At 37.5% G+C, this 20,441-nt stretch overlaps 1 protein-coding gene across 1 annotated transcript; it reads right to left on the bottom strand.

The window, feature by feature from the left end:
- Positions 1–15,772: 15,772 nt before the first annotated feature.
- Positions 15,773–17,923, bottom strand: LOC125208618 (uncharacterized). The gene is made up of 2 exons (XM_048108270.2): positions 17,138–17,923; positions 15,773–17,055 (listed from the first exon to the last, which is right to left on the bottom strand). Exons 1-2 carry the CDS (start codon positions 17,905–17,907, stop codon positions 15,873–15,875), a joined length of 1,953 nt encoding a protein of 650 aa, XP_047964227.2. The 5' UTR covers positions 17,908–17,923; the 3' UTR covers positions 15,773–15,872.
- Positions 17,924–20,441: the final 2,518 nt, after the last annotated feature.

Consider the following 20,441-nt stretch of genomic DNA (forward strand, 5'->3'; position numbering starts at 1 on the left):
GGAATTTTTCGAACGAGTAAACGACAGCCAACATTTCCTTCTCCGTGGTATCATAGTTCTTCTGAGCTTGATTAAGTATCTTGGATGCATAGAAGATCACATAACTTCTTCCGTCTATCTTCTGCCCTAGGACAGCTCCCACAGCGAAATCACTCGCGTCGCACATTATCTCAAAAGGGTGATTCCAGTCTGGCGCCCTGATTATTGGTGCTGACACGAGTCTGTCTTTGAGAAATTGAAAAGCCTTCTTGCATCCTTCGTCAAAGACGAATTCCACATCGTTGTGCAACAAATGAGTGAGCGGTTGCGCTATTTTCGCGAAATCCCTGATAAACCTCCTATAAAATCCCGCGTGACCCAGGAAGCCTCTAACTTCTTTTTGGTTCGTGGGGTAAGGTAACTTTGATATCACATCTACCTTTGCCTTGTCCACCTGTATTCCTCTTTCAGAAACCACGTGACTCAGGACAATACCTTCAGTCACCATGAAGTGGCATTTTTCGAAATTCAAAACTAGGTGTTTCTCCTAGCATCTTTTCAATACTAGGTCAAGGCTGGCCAAACAGGTGTCGAATGAATTCCCGTATACGGTAAAATCATCCATGAATATCTCAATGCATACTTCAAGCAAATCCGAAAAAATACTCATCATACACCGCTGGAACGTTCCTGGTGTGTTACACAATCCAAACGGCATCCTTCGGTATGCATACGTACCAAAAGGGCACGTGAACGTGGTTTTCCCTTGGTCCTCTGGGTTAACGTAGATCAGAAAATAGCCACTGTATCCATCAAGGAAACAAAAATATTGTTTGGCAGCCAATCTTTCTAACATCTGATCAATGAAAGGTAGGGGAAGTGATCCTTCTTCGTGGCCTCATTCAGCTTCCTGTAGTCGATGCACATCCTCCACCCCGTCACCAGCCTAGTGGGCAACCTGTATTCCAGACTTTTTGGGCACCATATGGACAGGACTGACCCACTCACTGTCCAGAATGGAGTAGATGATCCCTAGATAGAGCAATTTCAACACCTCCTTCAGAACTTCCTCTCGCATGTTCGGATTCAGTTTCCGTTGTGCGTCTCAGTGAGCATTCACACCTTCTTCTAAACGAATGTGGTGCATGCAGAGATCAGGACTTATTCCCACTAAATCAGAAAGGGTCCACCCTATTGCTTTCTTGTTCCGCCTGATCACTTCCAACAATTCCTTCTCCTGCTCCTTAGTCAAGTTACTGTTGACCATCACTGGGAATGCCTCATTCTCTTCCAAGTAAGCATACTTGAGGCCTGGTGGGAGTGTCTTCAGTTCCTTCCTCGTGTTATTCGTTTCCTGGGGCAAGGGATTTTTTTCTGCAATATCAGGTAATGTTTCCTTCCCAGACCCAGGAGAATTCTCCAGACTAGCCACATGGGCTGATCCGCTTGATCTAGCTGACTCGAGATTTCTGCAAAACTCCATGATGGCCTCTGTTAGTTCCTCATCTGTCAATTCCGTTGTGTTCATTGCTGCACACCACCCTACAACTTCTCGGTCGATTAAATGGCTCAACTCCGAGTTGTCAATTTATTCATGTATCAATTCTGTCTCAAGATATTCTTGGACCAAGGGGTTAATAACATCTATAGCATACAAATTCTCAACATCCAACGGCCTTTTCTTTCTCTCATCTATGATAAATGTATATTTTTCCCTATTATAATCCAAGCAAATTGTTCCATCGAAGACATCGATAATGGTCTTAGCAGTGCGCAAGAATGGTCTCCCTAAAAGCACGCCACTCGACTCAGCAGACTCATTATCATTCATTTTGATAACATAGAAATCAGCAGGATATAGAAAATCATGCACCTTGATTATGACATTTTCTAACACACCTTCAGGACAGATGCAAGTTCTATCTGCTAACTGGATTACCACCTTGGTGGTGACCATCCTAACCCCTGTCAGTTTCTTGTAGATCGACAGCGGTAAAACATTTATAGACGCCCCTAGATCACACATAGCATGCTCGACTCTAATATCCCCTAGAGAAATGGGTAACGTGAACATACCTGGGTCTGTGCATTTCGAGGGCATCCTTCTCTTTTGTATCACAGCAGACACGTTCTCCCCGATCACAATTTTCCCGTCTGGCTTGGTCTTCCCTGCTATGAATTCCTTGATGAACTTGCTAAAGGCAGGCATCTCCAAGGCTTGCAAGAAGGGCATCCTCTGTATCATCCTTCTTTTTCTTTGCTTCCCCCCGGTATGGAAACGGCTTTGCTCGCTTCACCGCATTTGTGGAACTCCAAGCCGGGGTTTCGCCAGCTTCCCTACTTCCTTCCTTACTTACAAACTCAGGCTCCGGATCTAGGAAAAATGGATCAGCTGCTCGAGGTAAAGATCCCCCTAAATCTCCTTTCTGGAGGTCATCAGGGTCTAGGGTTATCTCCTTGAAACACCTGACCCTCATTCCCTTTACTTGCCTGTGCGGGTACTTCTTCGTCGATCTCCAGTGTCGGTCCTTCATAGCCCCTCCCGGATCTCAAGGTGATATGACTAATGTTTGCTCGGTCGGGTGGCTTGACCGTGGCAGGAAGTTTTCCTTCATTTGCCCGCATCTCATTCAAAGAAAACGCAATCTGGGACAACTGTTTTGCCATCATGTCCATGGCTGCTTTGTGTTCCGATTGAGCGTCTTGCAATTTGTGCACCACGTCGTTGTTGGAATGCAAGTTATTCTGCATGTACTGCTGTGAATTCACTAGGTCGTGGACCATGTCATCCAAACTCCTTTGTGGCCTGGAGTTGAATTGATTAGACTTTGATCCTTGACCTTGGTTCTGTCCTTGGGTTTGCCGATAGTTCCCCTGATTTCCTTGGTGGTTATTGTACTGGTTGCTAGACCCTTGATTCCCTTGGTGATTTGGTTGGGAACTCTAATAGTTCCCTTGGTTATTCCTCTGGTGAGGTGGCACATAGGAGCTCCCTGGATTGTTCTGATTCCTGCTTCCCCAATTAGTATGGTCCTGGTTCCTGTTTCCCAGTTGCAGTTGCCCCTCTTTATTTCTCCCTGACCAGTTGGACTGCCTCTCTGGAGGGTGCGCATAATTTGTGAGCTGCAGTGGGGGCGGCTGACTTTGATCATTCTCAATCCATCTAAAATTGGGGTGAGTTCTCCATGGAGCCTCCTTTTGCCTTCCTTGGTTCCAACTTCCATCCGGATTCCAGCTTCCCATTGAATTTGCCTGGGCTTGGCATTCCCTTTCACAAGGTTGACCGTAATAAGGTTGAAGTTGTCTTTCCTCTGGACCAGGGGATTTCTCATTTTCTGATGGAGCATGAGGGTTGTACTTCTCAATTGCATTCAACAGTGCTTTCTCCAATTTATCTATCCTGTCCTCCACCTTCTTGTCATCTTGTTCTGTTACTGCATTGGCCGATCCCCTTCTCAAAATGCTCCGCGGGTTATCATAGGCCTTCTTCGCCTAGATCAATCTTCCCAAAGTTTCTCTGGCTTCACTTGCTTTATTCTTGGTAAAATTTCCCCCGCTCGAGGAATTCATCAAGTCTTTTGATTCAGGGTTTGCACCTTCGTAAAACAGATAGTAAGTCTCTACTTCAATCATCCTATGGTTCGGACAAGCATCCAACATTCCTTTGAACCGGGACCAATAAGAGCTCAGAGACTCATCATATTCTTGCTTGCAATCCTGGATCTCCTTTTTCAAGGCATTCGTCTTGTTGGACGGGAAAAAATAATCCAAGAACTCCAGCTTGAAGTCCTTCCATGTGTTGATCGAGTCTGGTGGGAGCCTCAGCAGCCAAGTATTAGCCTCCCCTTTAAGGGCAAACGAGACTGCACGCAGACGGTAGTCCTCCTCAATCGCCTCGTTGGGTCGCTTTTGAATGCTGCACATGTAAGTTTTATGTCTCACATATGTGACATGTGATAGAATCCTAAATAGAATTGGATTTTTAATATATACATTAACTTGGTATAAGACACAATTTTCCCTAATTAATTAGCTATCAATTGAATATATTGATTTAAATGGGATGTTTCCTAGTTAGTCATTAATTGTTGACTAATATTATATGTTTCCTAGTAGTATATTGCTATTAAGGAAATTGGGATATTTATATGTCTTGATTAGCATTAATTTAGTCAAGAATATATATGGTTTTGATTGTCATGAATTTGACGTTAATTATGTTATTGACTAACAAAATCAAATCAAATTATCATGATCAATTATTTAATTTGATTTTGGTATTACTTGGTAAAAAAGAAACGTCCTAATAAAATAGCCACTTTGATGGAAAGGGCTTTAATATTTTATAATTAGGGTTTGTCCTCTCTCTGCCTATAAATACAAGCGTGGGATCCCATCAAATCACACACATTAAGAGAACACATAAACGAGGGAAAGAGAGAGAAACAAATCCTTGGAGTTGGAGTTGCGCTACTACACCAAAGAAAGTCCGAGGAAGTTCTCCGTCTTCCCCAATCGCTTCCGCTATGGATCATAAAGGTAAGTTTTCGATCCATTATGTTTATGGTTTTACGTGAAATACATGATGTTCGAAGATCTTGCTTTATTTATATTCAATTATATATTATTGAATATATGATGATAAATAGTGTCCTACATGTGGTATCAGAGCATGGTCGAGAACTCATGTATTTTCGTATTATTGAAAAACCATAATTTTTGTTTTTTCAATTTGAATAAACTATTGATGAATTGAGAATTATGCATTCTTGTATATTTGGTTTCGGTAATTAAATCTCTTTCGACATTTAATGGATTATGATTTCAAATAAAGTTGATTCCTTTCATGTATTACGTATTTAATGAATTCGCATGACTAATCTAATAACTATATTTTGATTGGCTGTCTCAATGAAATAATTGTTTCCACATGAACCGAGAGAAAACATATGATGGAATCGGTAATTTAGTTTATTTAATTTTGTTCGCATATGTATGTGAATTGTACTGTTTAATTAGTGTATCAATTAAAGATTGCTTATTTTGTATGGTTATATGTGAAAAATATATATGGTGAATTCACGTGTGTTTGTATATATAACACATTATGCATATCGTTTATTTTAACTTGATGAATTGAGTTTTTAATTAAATGTTTTATGATTATGAATCTACCGAGACGGTGGAATGAATGATTACATAATTCAATTCTCGTATTAACATGTATTTTGATTATATTATGTTTATTTTGCAATCACCAAAGTGGGGCAAAATAAGAAGAGTCTATAATCAAACTCATATTAAAATTTGTTTAAGCAATTAATCTCTATACATTCTTGATTATATTATGTTTATTTTACAATCACCAAAGTGAGGTAAAATAATAGTTTATAATCAAATTAAGTGAAAATCTGCTTAAGCAATTAATCGCTATACATTCTTGATTATATTATGTTTAATTTGCAATCACCAAAGTGAGGTAAAATGAGAAGAGTTTATAATCAAGTTAATATGAAAATCTATGTATGCAATTAATCATCATGCTTGTTGTGGCTATTCATTATCTAAATAGTTTGTTTGTTATAAGGTCTAGATTCCCAAAGGAAATAGTCTTTGTGACATAATAAACACTAATGGAGTTAATAATTTAAATTGGTGTCGATTACCCAAAGGTAACGCCAATTTATTATTACTCAATTATTGAACTAAGATGTGGATATTAAAAGCATGATTTTTGTTATTGTATGAAGACTACCCAAAGGAGTTTTCATAATTGCCTCATGATATGGGTTTTCAAATAAATGTTCGTGTTACTATTCAAAGCTTTTATATGTGAGCATTCAGATCTTAATTGCTCCTATAATGTAAAAACATATATTTTTTGCTACTAGTATGTTCACCTCAAACATTCCCCAATTTATTGGAACTAACTTCTTTGAATGGAAAGAGAAACTTAAGTTCACTCTTGAAGTAATGGACTTGGACCTAACACTGTTGAATGATAAACCAATTATTTTATGATCAAAGTAGTTGGCTGATTACCCATAATGCTAGGGAAAAATCTAACAGGACTAAGTTTACAGTTGACATTGCAAAAGAATATTTGCAGAATGTTGAGGATCGCTTCACAACTGCATATAAAGTCTATTGCAGGAAAACTTATGAAGGATCTCATGAGCATGCAATATAATGGTTCTCGGACTATGTACGAGCATGTGATGGACATAAATAATATCTCTTCTGAGCTGAAGTTAGGATTATAGGTGAATGAGAATTTCCTTGTCCAATTGACCCTAATTTCCTTACCTCCTCAATCTGGACCATTCCAAATTGATTCACTATAAAAGATTAGTGGACTCTTAAAGAATTGGGAAACGTATTGGTCTAGGAGGAGCATAAGATGAAGAAGTATGGAATGAGTGCATCTCATGCTCACACTGCTACTGAAGGAGCATCTAAAGGATAATATTCATTCGAATTTATCATTCTTATGGCATAAAGGAACTGGATCATATTTCTAGTGAAAGAATTGAGAGGCTTATAAAGGATAATATTCATTCGAATCTATACTTTACAAGCATTACAGTTTGTGTGGATTGTATTAAATGAACAAACCAAACACAATACTAAAAATGCCACAAGAAGCAATGAGCTCCTTAAATTATATATACAAATATTTGCGGACCTTTGATGTCTCGACTTTTGGTGGATAAAAATATTTTATCACCTTTATTGACGATTTTTTTCGCGTTATGGATTTATTTATTGCAAGAAAAATCTCAGGCAAAGTTGAACATTTTATGACTGAGGTTGAAAAGTAATTAAATAGAAAGGTGAAAATTATTCGATCCGATAGAGGTGGTGAATTTTATGGTCGTACCACTAAAATAAGTCAATTACATGGACCTTTTGCCAAATACTTAGAAAAGCATGGCATTTATGCTTAATATACTATGCCAAGTACGTCTCAGCAGAATGATGTTGCTGAGAGACGAAACCAAACTCTCATGGAAATGGTTAGAAGCATGATAATTCTACCTTACCGATAATGTTGTGAATCTATGCTCTTAGAACCACTATTTATGTATTAAACCGGGTTTCTAGTAAGGTTGTACCAAAGACTCTATTATGAACTTTGGGCAGGTAGAAAACCCAGTTTGCAGCACCTTCATGTTTAGGGCTGTTCAGTGGAAACTAAAGTATACTCTTCGCAGAAAGAAAAAATGGATTTTAGACAATTATTGGTTATTTTATGGGTTACCAGAAAAATCCAAAGGGTATAGGTTTTATTGTCCTAATGATAGCATGGGAATTGTGGAAACTGGAAATATATGATTATTTGAGAATGGTGAGATCAGTGGGAGTTTTAACACTCATAATATGGTCATTAATGAAATAAGGGTATAACCTTCTTCCCTCATTTCCTCAAGAATTAAGTGTGGCAAATATTGTTGAACAGCCTAACAATATTTGAATGACCAACCACTTAATGATGATGCCAAAGTCATTGAACATGGGTGTGGAAGAAGCATCTACAGAAGTGCCATTTCTGATGACTATGTGGCATATCTCCAAGAATCCGAATGTGATATAGGAATACGTAATGATCCAGTTTCATGTTCACTAGCCATTAAGTGTAATAATTCTACTAAATGGATTGATGCATGATAGATGAGTTAAAATCTATGGATTAAAGTTTGGGACCTTGTCGAATTACCCGATAAACAAAAGTGTATTGGGTGTAATTGGGTCTTCATGACCAAATTCGACATAAATGGTTTCATCTAACGATTTAAAGTCAAACTTGTTGCCAAAGGTTATACTCAGAAAAGATAGCATTGATTGTAAATAGACTTTCTCTTAAGTATCAAAGAAGGGCTCACTTAGAATCATTTTGGCACTTGTAGCCCATTTTGACTTGGAACTACATTAAATGGATGTGAAAATTACTTTTCTAAATGATGATTTGGAAGAAGAAGTCTACATGGAACAACCTGAAGGCTTCATTAAGAAAGGGAATGAACATTTAGTCTGCAAACTTAAGAAATCAATTTATGGACTGAAACAGGCTTCTCAACAATGGTATTTTAAATTCCATGACACTATTACTGCTTTTGGTTTTAAAGAGAACACTGTTGATCGGTGCATATACCTCAAGGTTAGTGGGAGCAAGTTCATATTTTTGGTTTTGTATGTTGATGATATATTGCTTGCTAGTAGTGACATTGGATTACTACATGACACTAAAATTATCTCTCTAAAAATTTCAACATAAAAGATATGTATGAGACATCCTATGTCATAGGATAGAAATATCTTGTGATCAATCACGTAGACTCTTGGATTGTCTCATAAAAGCCACATAGATCAAATCTTTTAGAGAGATACGGCATGAGTGCATGTTCTCCAAGTGTTGTTCCAATTCATAAAGGTGACAAATTCAGTTTGAATCAATGTCCAAAAACTGAATAAGAACAGAACGAGATGAAAAATATTTTTTATGCATCTATCGTGGGAAGTTTGATGCATGCTCAAGTATGTAAGCTTTGCGCTTCAAATTGTTAGGTCGTTACCAAAGTAACCCTGACATTGAACATTGGAGAGCTGCAAAGATAATAATGAGATACTTAAAGGGAACAAAAGATTTTATGCTCACATTAAGGAAATCTGATCAACTAGAAATGATTGGATTTCCATTAAAGCTAAATTTATGGCTTGCTTTGAAGCATTAATGATTGCAAAATTTTATTTCAGGTCTTGGTATTGTCTCCTTAATATCCAAGCCCTTGAAATGTATTGTGATAATAATGCAATCGAATCTTTCTTTAAGAATGACAAGTATTCAAAGGAGCTAAACACATGGAATTAAATTTTCTTGTCATGAAAGATGAAGTTCAGGAACAAATAATATCTATAAGCACACAGCTTATAGTGTTGACTCGTTGACTAAGGCGTTACCGCCTAAGACATTTATGGAATAAGTTAACATAATGGGTCTTGGGTATGGAAACGTCTAACCTTTATGTTTCCATGTTGGTTCAGACACTTAAGTTATAGATATTTTGAATTCAATAAAGTTGTTTCTACTTTTCCTGCATATACTTATTATTTGATATGCATATGTAAGTTTTTAGTATTAATGCAGGGGTCTTGAAATAAGACAATTACGGACGCGGTGTCACTTATAGATTATATTAGAGTGGATATTGGTGATGTGGTACATGGAAGGAACTATGTCGATTGAATGATATATGCCCGTCATGACTCTCATTAGTAGTTCCTCTAATATAATACTTATGTTTGTCAATAATGAAAATATTTATAAAGTCCAATATTATGCGTGCCTTATGTTTATTATATCTATTTTACTGTGGCTCTATCACGTGTGACAAGTGGGAGAATCGAAAACTTTGTGTCCCACATGTTTGCCAAGTGGGAGAATGTAAGTTTTATGTCTCACATATGTGACATGTGATAGAATCCTAAATAGAATTGGATTTTTAATATATACATTAACTTGGTATAAGACACAATTTTCCCTAATTAATTAGCTATCAATTGAATATATTGATTTAAATGGGATGTTTCCTAGTTAGTCATTAATTGTTGACTAATATTATATGTTTCCTAGTAGTATATTGCTATTAAGGAAATTGGGATATTTATATGTCTTGATTAGCATTAATTTAGTCAAGAATATATATGGTTTTGATTGTCATGAATTTGACGTTAATTATGTTATTGACTAACAAAATCAAATCAAATTATCATGATCAATTATTTAATTTGATTTTGGTATTACTTGGTCAAAAAGAAACGTCCTAATAAAATAGCCACTTTGATGGAAAGGGCTTTAATATTTTATAATTAGGGTTTGTCCTCTCTCTGCCTATAAATACAAGTGTGGGATCCCATCAAATCACACACATTAAGAGAACACATAAACGAGGGAAAGAGAGAGAAACAAATCCTTGGAGTTGGAGTTGCGCTACTACACCAAAGAAAGTCCGAGGAAGTTCTCCGTCTTCCCCAATCGCTTCCGCTATGGATCATAAAGGTAAGTTTTCGATCCATTATGTTTATGGTTTTACGTAAAATACATGATGTTCGAAGATCTTGCTTTATTTATATTCAATTATGTATTCTTGAATATATGATGATAAATAGTGTCCTACAGCACAGCTTACTAAACTCGTTTAGGAATTCGTAAGGACATTCGTTCCTTCGTCCAGAGAATGTGGGCAAAACTCCGAGCACATTTGTCTTGATATCGATAGACCTCTGGCGCGGGTTTGAGACTATGGCATGAGCGGGCTCACCGTCTAGATGCGCGCTGAGTGAACCTATCTCCGGATCGGGATCCACTAAATGTGCCATATTTGGGTCTTCCTCTTCCTCAGTCTCGGAATGCTCTGTTTCTGTGGACGACTTCGGGTCCTCTTCTCCTGACGAGTTCCACTCCTTCTCACTTTCTGATTCGAACGGAAACAGGTCTATTGTCCTTAACCCTGATCTGGTAGTGACAGTGGACGTAGACTCCTTGACTTGCCACTTGTATCGGATGTTTCCTGACCCAGATGAACTAGCCCAACTTCCAGAATGGAAGCCCGTGTTCATAAACTGTCAAGAAAAACAAAATAACAGAAATTAAACTATTTACACCAAATCCTCAAACGCATAAACAATTAACGCCATCCATCCCCGGCAACGGCTTCAGTCTAAACCAAAGTAGCTTCACTATGACTCAAACAACATCGTTTCAATAATCTGATTTTACCACTTAGAGAGCATCCACAATGGGTGCCCTAGTGAAAGCAGCCCTAGTAGTTGTCACATCTGCATGTCTTATATTTATGCAATGGTGAATCCCTAGTGGATGCTCTATCTCTTATCCATTTTTTATTTCAATTTTAAATCATTGTTTTTTAATTTTATTTTTAATTACTAAAATACCAACATATATTATATTAAACATCACAAATGCCAAAAAAAAAAACTACATTACTTAATTTTAAAAAAAAACTACATCATACTTAGCTAAAAAAAAAAACTACCTTAAACTAAAATACTAAATTAAAAAAACCAAACTAGTCATCTAAATTTAACCTCTGGCTCAAATTCTTGATCATCTTCCCAGTCCTCTGTCGAGCTTCGGATCGGTTTCCTGACGAAGGTTGTTTTGGGCGTCAAGTATAAACCTATACTCAACCACCTCGCGAAAACCTCCGAACTCCTCGATCGCTGAGGCCATGAGCTGAGCAGATGGAGGAGGCGCAGCCTGCAGGGGAGCCATCGATCCAGACGCGGCCGCCTTCGTCTTCCCTTTGGCCTGGGTTTTGGCAGCCTTGGTGCCAATAGGACGTCTAAAAGTAGACGTAGGCGTGCCGGAACTCCCTTCCGGCTCAGCGTCCAGATCTACAGGAGATGGGTTGTTGCTCGTTTAACCGCCAGTGGCGGTGTTCTTCGTCCGCTTCGCAGTCGAGGATCCAACCGGTATCCCTCCTTTGAACTTCAGCTTGTCCTTCAAGATCAGCCAAACATTGTACAGCTTGAACTGCCCAAACCGCGAATGGTACCGGACAACGACTTGTTGAGGACATCCTCCATTCTCACACCGCTAACCCTTCCGTCCATGTTCTTGTTGTAGATATAGGAGAAGTTGTTGACGTGAAGCTTGATCTGATCTCAACACTTGCGCAGCTGAACCTTGGTTCGCTTGAACGCCCATCTCGGTTTCACCTTGTTGTAGCGTGCCTCAATGCGATCCCACATCCTGGCCGAAGTCTGGTTGTTGGAGGATATCGAATCCTCCGATATATCGACCCAACACTAAGCCACCTTCATGTACTCCTCCAACTCGTAGTTAGTACGCCCTGTTGCGTACTCTTCGTTGGGCTCGTCGGATGGGAGTGGGACTGGGACCGATGACGCCTTTTCCTTCCGCGCCATCTTCTTTCTCCTCCTCGGCGGCGGCGCAGGGGCAGGAGGTTGTCCACAACTAGGCTCCATGTACTCAACCCGATACGCGTCGGTGTCAAAGAACGGATCGAACTCAGAGTCCGAAACTAAAGTGGATCCTACAGATCCAGGCGTCTCAACCCGGTAGTCTTCGTGGTCGGGCCACCGGGCGCCACCGCCGCCACCGCCGCCGCCAAACATGGGCATATCGTCGTCGACATTATGGGGGTTTGGGAATTGACTGGAATCCATTCTTGAAAGTGTGAGTATTGAGATTAAAGAAGAGAAAGTGAAGAGTGGAGAGTATTGGTATGTGAAAAATGAAGAGAAAGTTGGGTATTTATAGTGGTTTAATTTAGGATTTAAAGAATTAAAAATAAAAAAAATAAAAAAATGGAAAATCGTCCGATCGGGCTCGGGCATCGGGCTGCAGTGGATGTCCGATCTCACGCCCGATGGATCGGGCGAGAGATCGGTCGCGATCGATCGGTCGGTCTTCCTCGGTCGCGATCGATCGGTCGGTCTTCCTCGGTCGCGCCCGACTTCTGCAATGGATGCCCGAGCCCGATCTCAGGCGATCGGGCGTGAGATCAAGCATCTACAACCATTCCACTAAACTCAAACCCATTTTAGTGTAAATGTCACACTAAATATTGATTTTACTCCAACCATTTACACTAAACTCAAACTTTAAAGAATATTCTCTAAATTATGTCTTTTTTACTCACAAAATTTGAAAAACTTTTAGGTTTTGGTTTAGTGTAAACCTAAATATATGTATTTTTTCTCAAAAACTAAAAATAGGATTGGCTTTTGAGTACTATTGAAGCTAAATACCTATCTCATTTTAGGTTTTAGAGTACCCTTAGAGATGGTGTTAGGCATGAAATTAATTAGGCATTTATAAGTGACCAGCTCACATAAATTGGAATACATGAGTCATATACAAAACATCCAATATAAGAAAGTCCTCTTCTGTGGAAGAATCATGAAGGTTTAAACGTTGCCTTTTAAACACAACAGTGAATCTATTCCCGAGAAAAGAGTGTAAAACGATCCCTACTTAATTCAATTAAAAAATCTTCTTTTTTAATTCTTTTTTCTTTAATTTGTTTTGTCTTTTTCTTTGTCTTTTGCTTTTCACAAAATATGTGACAAGTACAACAATATTGCATTAGATTCAGCTCCTAGATTTTTTTGCCACCTTACTTCTAGGAAAAGTATGTGAATTAGATAAGCAATCATTGCTCATATATTATAATATTAAATTGGGTTATACTAGGAGTATTAGTTTAGTATAACAAATTATATTAATAACTTCTAGGGTGGTATATGATGAGCATTGATACGTCTATATGATGAGCATTGATACGTCTTGATTCTGAAAAATAAATATTTGTTTTTCCGATATAATCATATTTCTATCCCGTCTAACTCTTCTTTTTCTTTTTTCTTTTTTTCTTCTCTTTCTCTTTTGTCTTTTGCTTTTCCGATATAATCATATATCCATCACGTCTAATTTCACTTTGTAAGATTACTATTGATATGATATGATACTAAAATACACTTTGTCTTTAGTACTCAAACCGCCACTATACGATTGCTTGTAGTATATCACTATTTAAATTGAGGCTTTAGGGCTCTATGGTATTTAGTTGGGCCTCTGAAAAGATTAATTCAGCCCAATTTACATGGTCATGGCCTTTAGTGAGACATTTCTTTTATAAAAGAAAAGGTCAAAAAAATTGTTGGCTTAATGTGGGCTCAGTGTTTTAGATATATGAATAAAATGGAAAGAAAAATTTTCCCTAAACATTTAAATGAGACATCGTTACGGTTTGAATTCCTTGGCGCCACAACGAGTGGGGTATTATTATCTTTTTGAAAAAAATCAATCCAGCTCACAACTTATTAGTACTTGGAATTGAAGAATCATACAAAACTTCCACTATGAGAAAAGAATGTAAAAGGATCACTACTTAATTCAATCAAAGAATCTCCCTTTTTTTACCCATCGGTCCCTGAAAATTTATCACCTATTTTCTTTTTCGTTCGTCCTTAAAAATTTGTCACATTTCACTTTTACCATTTTTTGTAGTAGACCCTACATTCCACTAACTCATTCTCACTCATATTTTTTTTAAAAACTAATATATAAAAGTAGGACTCAGATGTCACTAACTTTTTCAACCCACTTTTTATTACATTTCTTAAAATCCGTATCGAATCAAATGGAGATAAAATTTGAAGGATGGAGGGAGTATTATTCTTCTCTTTATTTTGTCTTTGTTTTTTGCTTTTCTCACAAGTGCAACATTTCATTGGATTCAGCTCATAGATTTGTTTGCATTCTTACTTCTAGAAAAAGTCTGAGAGTTGGATTATCCACCGTTAATCACATTTTATATTAAATTGGGTTGGATATTTAATTGAGGAAATACTCTTATATGGAGAACATGGGATGCGTTATAACGATAATTTTCTTAAATGGCTAACTTGCTAACTCATCAATATAGGTGGTATTCGGTTGTCATGACTAATAATCATGAGACTATCTATCTAGGATTGAGTTGTGGGATTATTTTAGTTGGAGGGGGGAGGCTATGACTAATTACAGTGGCGTATCCACCTTGAAACAAGGGGGTACAACTGTACCCCCAAATTAGAATACTAATACCATGTATTGAGATACTTTTATTGAAAGGCTACTTTGGTCAAATGGTTGTGCTTCCCATTTTCAAAGCTTAGGATTAGAGTTCAAATCTTCTCTTTGCCCATCCTTTTGTTTTGAGTTCTGCACCTTTTTTTCTTCCATTCTTTGATTTCTATACTTTTTATTTTCTCAATTCTTTTATTTTCATTAAAGTTTCTATATCATTTTACTTATTTTAAATCTTTTTCTATTTTGTCTTGTTAATACAATTTTTTTACTTTTTTCATGTTTTATTTTATTCAAACAATTAAAAGTTCTATAGCCTTTTACTTTAAAAATAATGGATTTATTTTTTTGGTATAGTTTTTTCAAAAATTGAAAGAATAGATGTATATTTTTTTTTTTGCTAAATCAATAGAAATAATAAGTTTATATACTTCTTAATTTAATTCTCAACTAATAAAAAAATTACTTTTAAACTATTTTAACAATGGTGTAGCAATTATGTTCATATCTATACAGCAATTATGTTCATATCTATACGAAACATTTATAACTAATAATATATCTATATATTTTATTTTCTATAATAATAGATATTTTTCTTAAATTATTTATTTTGTCAAGGTTCACCTCTAAAAACTAGTACTATTATCTTATAAAAAGTGATTAAAACGTTACTCAAATATTTTATGTCCAAAAAAATTATTTCTAAACTATATAATTTCTTGTTTAGTCGTTATATTCGCATCTATACAAGACATTTGTATTTAAGACAATGAAAAAGATAGTTCAGATATTTTTTCGTACCCCCGAATCTAAAATCCTGGATACGCCACTGACTAATTATCATGAGACTATCCATCTAGGATTAAATTGAGGGGGTCAATCTTATGAACCAAACATGATACATATTTAATCATGAGATTTAGTCTTGCCAACCGAACACCCCCATAGTGTATTAAAAATGTCAACACGATCACATTAAAATTTCAATAAATATCAATATCAACACAGTGTATTAAAATATCAACTAAGGTTATGTTGACATTTTTAATACACTGCGTTGACGAGTTAGCAACTTAAGAAAGTGAACATTAATACGTACAACGTAATTTTGAATTGATGTTCAATCACTACCAAGAAACACGTAATCACGGGTTAAAGACGTAAAAATTTGAGCAATTGTATTTTAGAAAGCAAGCTGCCACAAGCTTCATTAAATTAAAAAGACGATATGAAACCTAAAAGAATAAAAAATGTAAAAATTGGGCTTTTTATTTCAATCCATGGCCTTAATGTTGCCATCTTTGATCATATGTTTACCGCAGCGGTAGAAACAAACAAAGAAGTTGCATGATGCACAGTGAAAACCAGTGTTTTCATGCCTATCCTCACCACAAACATTGCAGCGGCGTTTTGTAGTGAGAAGTTGAAAGGTGAGAGTGTGGCAGTGAGCTCCGGCGATCACATATTTTTGACCAAACTTGATGTTTTTATACTCGCCGGATGTAGTTTTAAAGCAATATGGATGGAAGGAAATATCGCAGCTGCGGCAGTGATACATCCAGCTCTTTGGGTTCATTTCTTTCTCGCATTCATTGCAGTAGAAATCACCGGGACAGTTTAGAGTGGCGTCATGCGTCAACAGCAGCGGGTGGTGCTTGTCCCATTTAAGGCTGGTGGTTGATGCCGGCAGCCCCACGCAGTCAAGGTGCACAATGAAATCATAGCTGCCGCATGCATACCTATATTCAGAATCCCAGACGAGACTATTACAGCCATCACATAAATTGGGACCTCGTGTCAAAGTATCTACTGGGGAGAGAAGGTTGAGGGGGTGTGGAGGGTGAGCTGCGTGATATATGGTTTCCGGCATTGAAGCGCACTTTATATCTACTTTGAAGCGCTTGCATTTTGTACAGGCATAATATAGACCATTATTATATGTGCCACAGATGCTGCAAAATGACAACTCCCATGGTTTAAGTTTGTGACCGAATTGAAGGAGAAAGCTGTGATCATGTTTGTGGAAAAGAGGAAGAGAAGTGAGCTGAGTTGGCAAGAGGAAGCACGCCAAGTGAAGATAGTATTCGCAGGATCTCATGCTACATCTCATGTAGTAGTAGTTATCTTTACTACTACTACCTGAATAAGAAGAAGAAGACGAAGAAGAAGATGATGTTTGTTTCAGAAATATCGGAGTAATGCACCCATCACATATTAACTCCAATTTTATACAAGAGTAGTCTTCCTCATCGTCACTATTTTCTTCATTTTCTTCTTGAAATGATGATGATGAGACTAATGTGAGTTTGTGATGGTGTAACTCATAATCAACATCATCTTGAGGAGGGGTGAGTAAATGTGTATATGCTTCAACTCCTTGTCTTCTTAGAAAAGCTCCAATTAGGTCCTCACTCACAGCCACATCATTCATTGGAAACTCCATGACCCCCTTCTCTCTACATGCAACAAAAAACACACATATTTCAACATTACAATTATGATGTAACAAACATACAAAATCAACACGTGTGCATGTACCTAGTGGTGGGGAGCAATTTCTTGAAGGCGCGGTTGAGATGGACAACGTAGCTGCAAAGCTCACAATGATATATCCATTGTTTGGAGTTTAATTTGTTTATGCACACTTCGCAACGGTAGTTATATCTAAGATATTGAGGAGGGACATGGAAAGAGAGAGAGAGGGAATGATTGTGATCTTCCCTTTGGATATTCTGAGGCAAGGAAGCACATCTCTCATGGATCCAATACTGACAATCATCTCTGTTGCACAAGTAGGAACTCCCTCTGCGTGTTGTGCCGCACGCATCACACTTGAAGGAACAACTCCTCTTCAGAAACCTCAATCCATGCTTGGGGTGACTCGGATGACTTATGATCTGCTGCTCCTCGCCATCTTCGGCTGGATACATCATGTCGCTTCCCTGCGCGCATCTGATATGCGTCACAAACGAACACTCTGCATCCGTACATGTGTAGAAAATTCCCCAGACATACGATTGGCAGATTGAACAGCGCCCTTCCACAGCCCCAGTTTTGAGATGTTGAGTGAGTATGTGTTGAGGGTGCATTGCGTGCCTGATCTTCCTCGGCGCCTCTGCACACTCTTCATGTAGTATCTTACCATACCCACATTTCTGGCTACATCCATAACCTTTCTCAACCCTTCTAAAATACGTTAGACACCCATAACAGAATTCTCCTCCACGAGCTTCCACCAATGTAAGTGGATGCCCGTGGTTCCAATGATCAACCATCTCTTCTCTCTCATTTTCTACTTTCTCACTCATTCTTATGTGTGTGTGTATTTTCTTTTTACTTCTTGTGTTTGTGTGAGGTGGTGTCCAGACGAACATATGTATATATAGTGAAACATACTGTGGAATCATACAACTTCTTCCCATGTCAGCAAAGAATAATGTATCAAAAAATCAAAGTGTTTCACTATTCCTTTGTCTCGTGTCTTCTGCCTTTTCATTTCTCTCTTAGACACACGCAAAAAAAAATTGTTTGTTTTAAGAAATGTCACATATTTGACTGATGTATGTTTTAAGAAATTGTTTGTTTTTGTGAAGGAAATTGGGTCAAAAAAATTTGTGGCATGTGGACCCACTTTTATATACTAATTCTTTTCATTATGAACTCTTTTCATTTTTAGTTCGTCCCCTAAAAATAAAAACTTTTTATTTAAGGAAATTTCTTTCTCTTAAATGAGGCGAGATTCATTTTCCACTAAAGCACTTTCTCTCTCTTACTTTACTAATTTTGCATTAAAACTCATGTCGTTTCAAAATTTCATATTTCTAAGGGATGGAGGACGGATGGAATACTAGTTAATGGAATGTGAGGTCCACTTACCACAAATAGTAAAATGAAATTGAACATTTATTGAGGATATTGAGGATCGTCCAAATAAAAAAATAATAAATATTTAATAGGACACGAAGGATTACTATCTTTTCAAAACTGAATCACACGAAACTTCTAAAAAAACTTCTAAAACTATTACCAAAGTTAAAATACTCTCTCTACCCCATGATAGTTGAGTCGTGTTCCTTTTCAGTTTGTCCTGAAGTAGTTGAGTCATTTCCGTTTTTGATAAAAACTTTATTCCTTCTTTTACATTACTATCTCTTCATCCTTCTTACTTTATTCTCTCTCTTATTTTACTATTTCTACTTTAACCTTTAACAAATCAATTTCTTAAATTATGTGGCCAAAAGAAATTCCAACTATCTTGGGACGGACGGAGTAGTTAGTATCAAGCAACAACTCTCTCTTTCTCTTTCTCTTTCTCTTTAAATTTCTGATATAATTATATATCTATCAGTAATCACTCTAATTTTACTTTGTACTATGACTACACTACTATTGTTATAAATTACTCCCTCCGTCCCAACTAGATGACATACTTTATTTTTTAGTTTGTCCCATCTAAAATAACACATTTCTATTTTTAGTAATTCCCTCTGCCCGATTAATACACTCAACCACTTTTTCTGTTTCTAATTAAATATTCAACTCTCTTTATTTCTCTTACACTAACTTTTTCTCTCTCCAATTAAACACATTAACCAATAACTTCTAAATCTCGTACAAACTAAAAAATGCGTCATCGTAGCCGGGACGGAGGGCGTACTAATATAGGAGTACTATAATTTGCACAATTACTCAACAAGTGTTTTTCTGTTGTGTGATTAACTTTTCAACATGCAATTACTAATATAGGAGTACTATAATTTGCACAATTACTCAACGAGTGTTTTTCTGTTGTGTGATTAACTTTTCAACATGCAATTCCATTACAAATCTAAATGTTTTTTATTGTAGGTAATTTGCGGATGAAACAATATTTCCTTTGATTAATAACTCATTGATACGGATCCAGCCCAACAAGACGAGTCAGCAGTAGTGCAGGCCCAGAATCGGCAGAACTCGGGCCCAGACAGAGAGGAGACTGAGCCCAGCATCAAAAAGGCCCAAAACCAGAAGAAGAAGACTCAGCCCACAAGGAAGAAGTCAAGACCGAGCAAGTTCAAGGATTACATCCTTCACTGACGTGAATAGTGGAAGGAAGTTAGGATTCACACGTTCTCCATGATAGGAGACGTGATTGTATTGTTTCTGGGTTGGTTTTCTTTGTTAGGATAGATCGAGTCCACTTCTCGGGTTTTCTTCTTGGTTCTTTCCCGAGTCGTATGTTCGAACCAAGTAGGGGGAATTCTATATATTGTGGAATTCCCATAGATCGAGTCATGTATGAGAATTAAGGAAATACCAATTCTTCTTTCTCAAACTCAGTTTTCGTTCATTTCTCTTTCAACAAACACTTTACATATACACCTTTCATCAAACACTCTTCTTATCCCCTGTTTTCGTATCAAATTGGTGCTTCCATTTCGAGATCTTCCACCATTCCAGTCGACCATGTCTTCATCGTCGAAACCACCAGACGATACGTTGGCAGAGTATTCTATTCAGGAACTGGGTCAAATGCTATTCGACGTCAAAGCCCGCTTGGCAAATAATGAGAAGAAAATGATGTCAAACCGTTTTGATCAGGAGGCTTTCTCTCGACAACAAGCAATGATTAACAAGAGTCTGGAGGATCATTTATCCAAACTCTTGGTAGCGGTTGAGAACATAGGGTCCACACAACCTACACCCGCTGCTTCGGTTCCGACTTCCCGCGGATGGACAATTCCGATGTCAGTGGTCTCCAAACCACCGACGTATGACCCGGATTCTTGGCCAAAATTGAAGTTTGATCCCCCGAGATTTGGAGGCGACAACGTGGTCCGATGGATTAAACGAATCCAAAAGT

Source organism: Salvia hispanica, chromosome 6 (genome assembly GCF_029641045.1).
Source record: "Salvia hispanica isolate PSC_SH4W2 chromosome 6, Shi_PSC_v1, whole genome shotgun sequence".
Lineage (NCBI taxonomy): Eukaryota > Viridiplantae > Streptophyta > Magnoliopsida > Lamiales > Lamiaceae > Salvia > Salvia hispanica.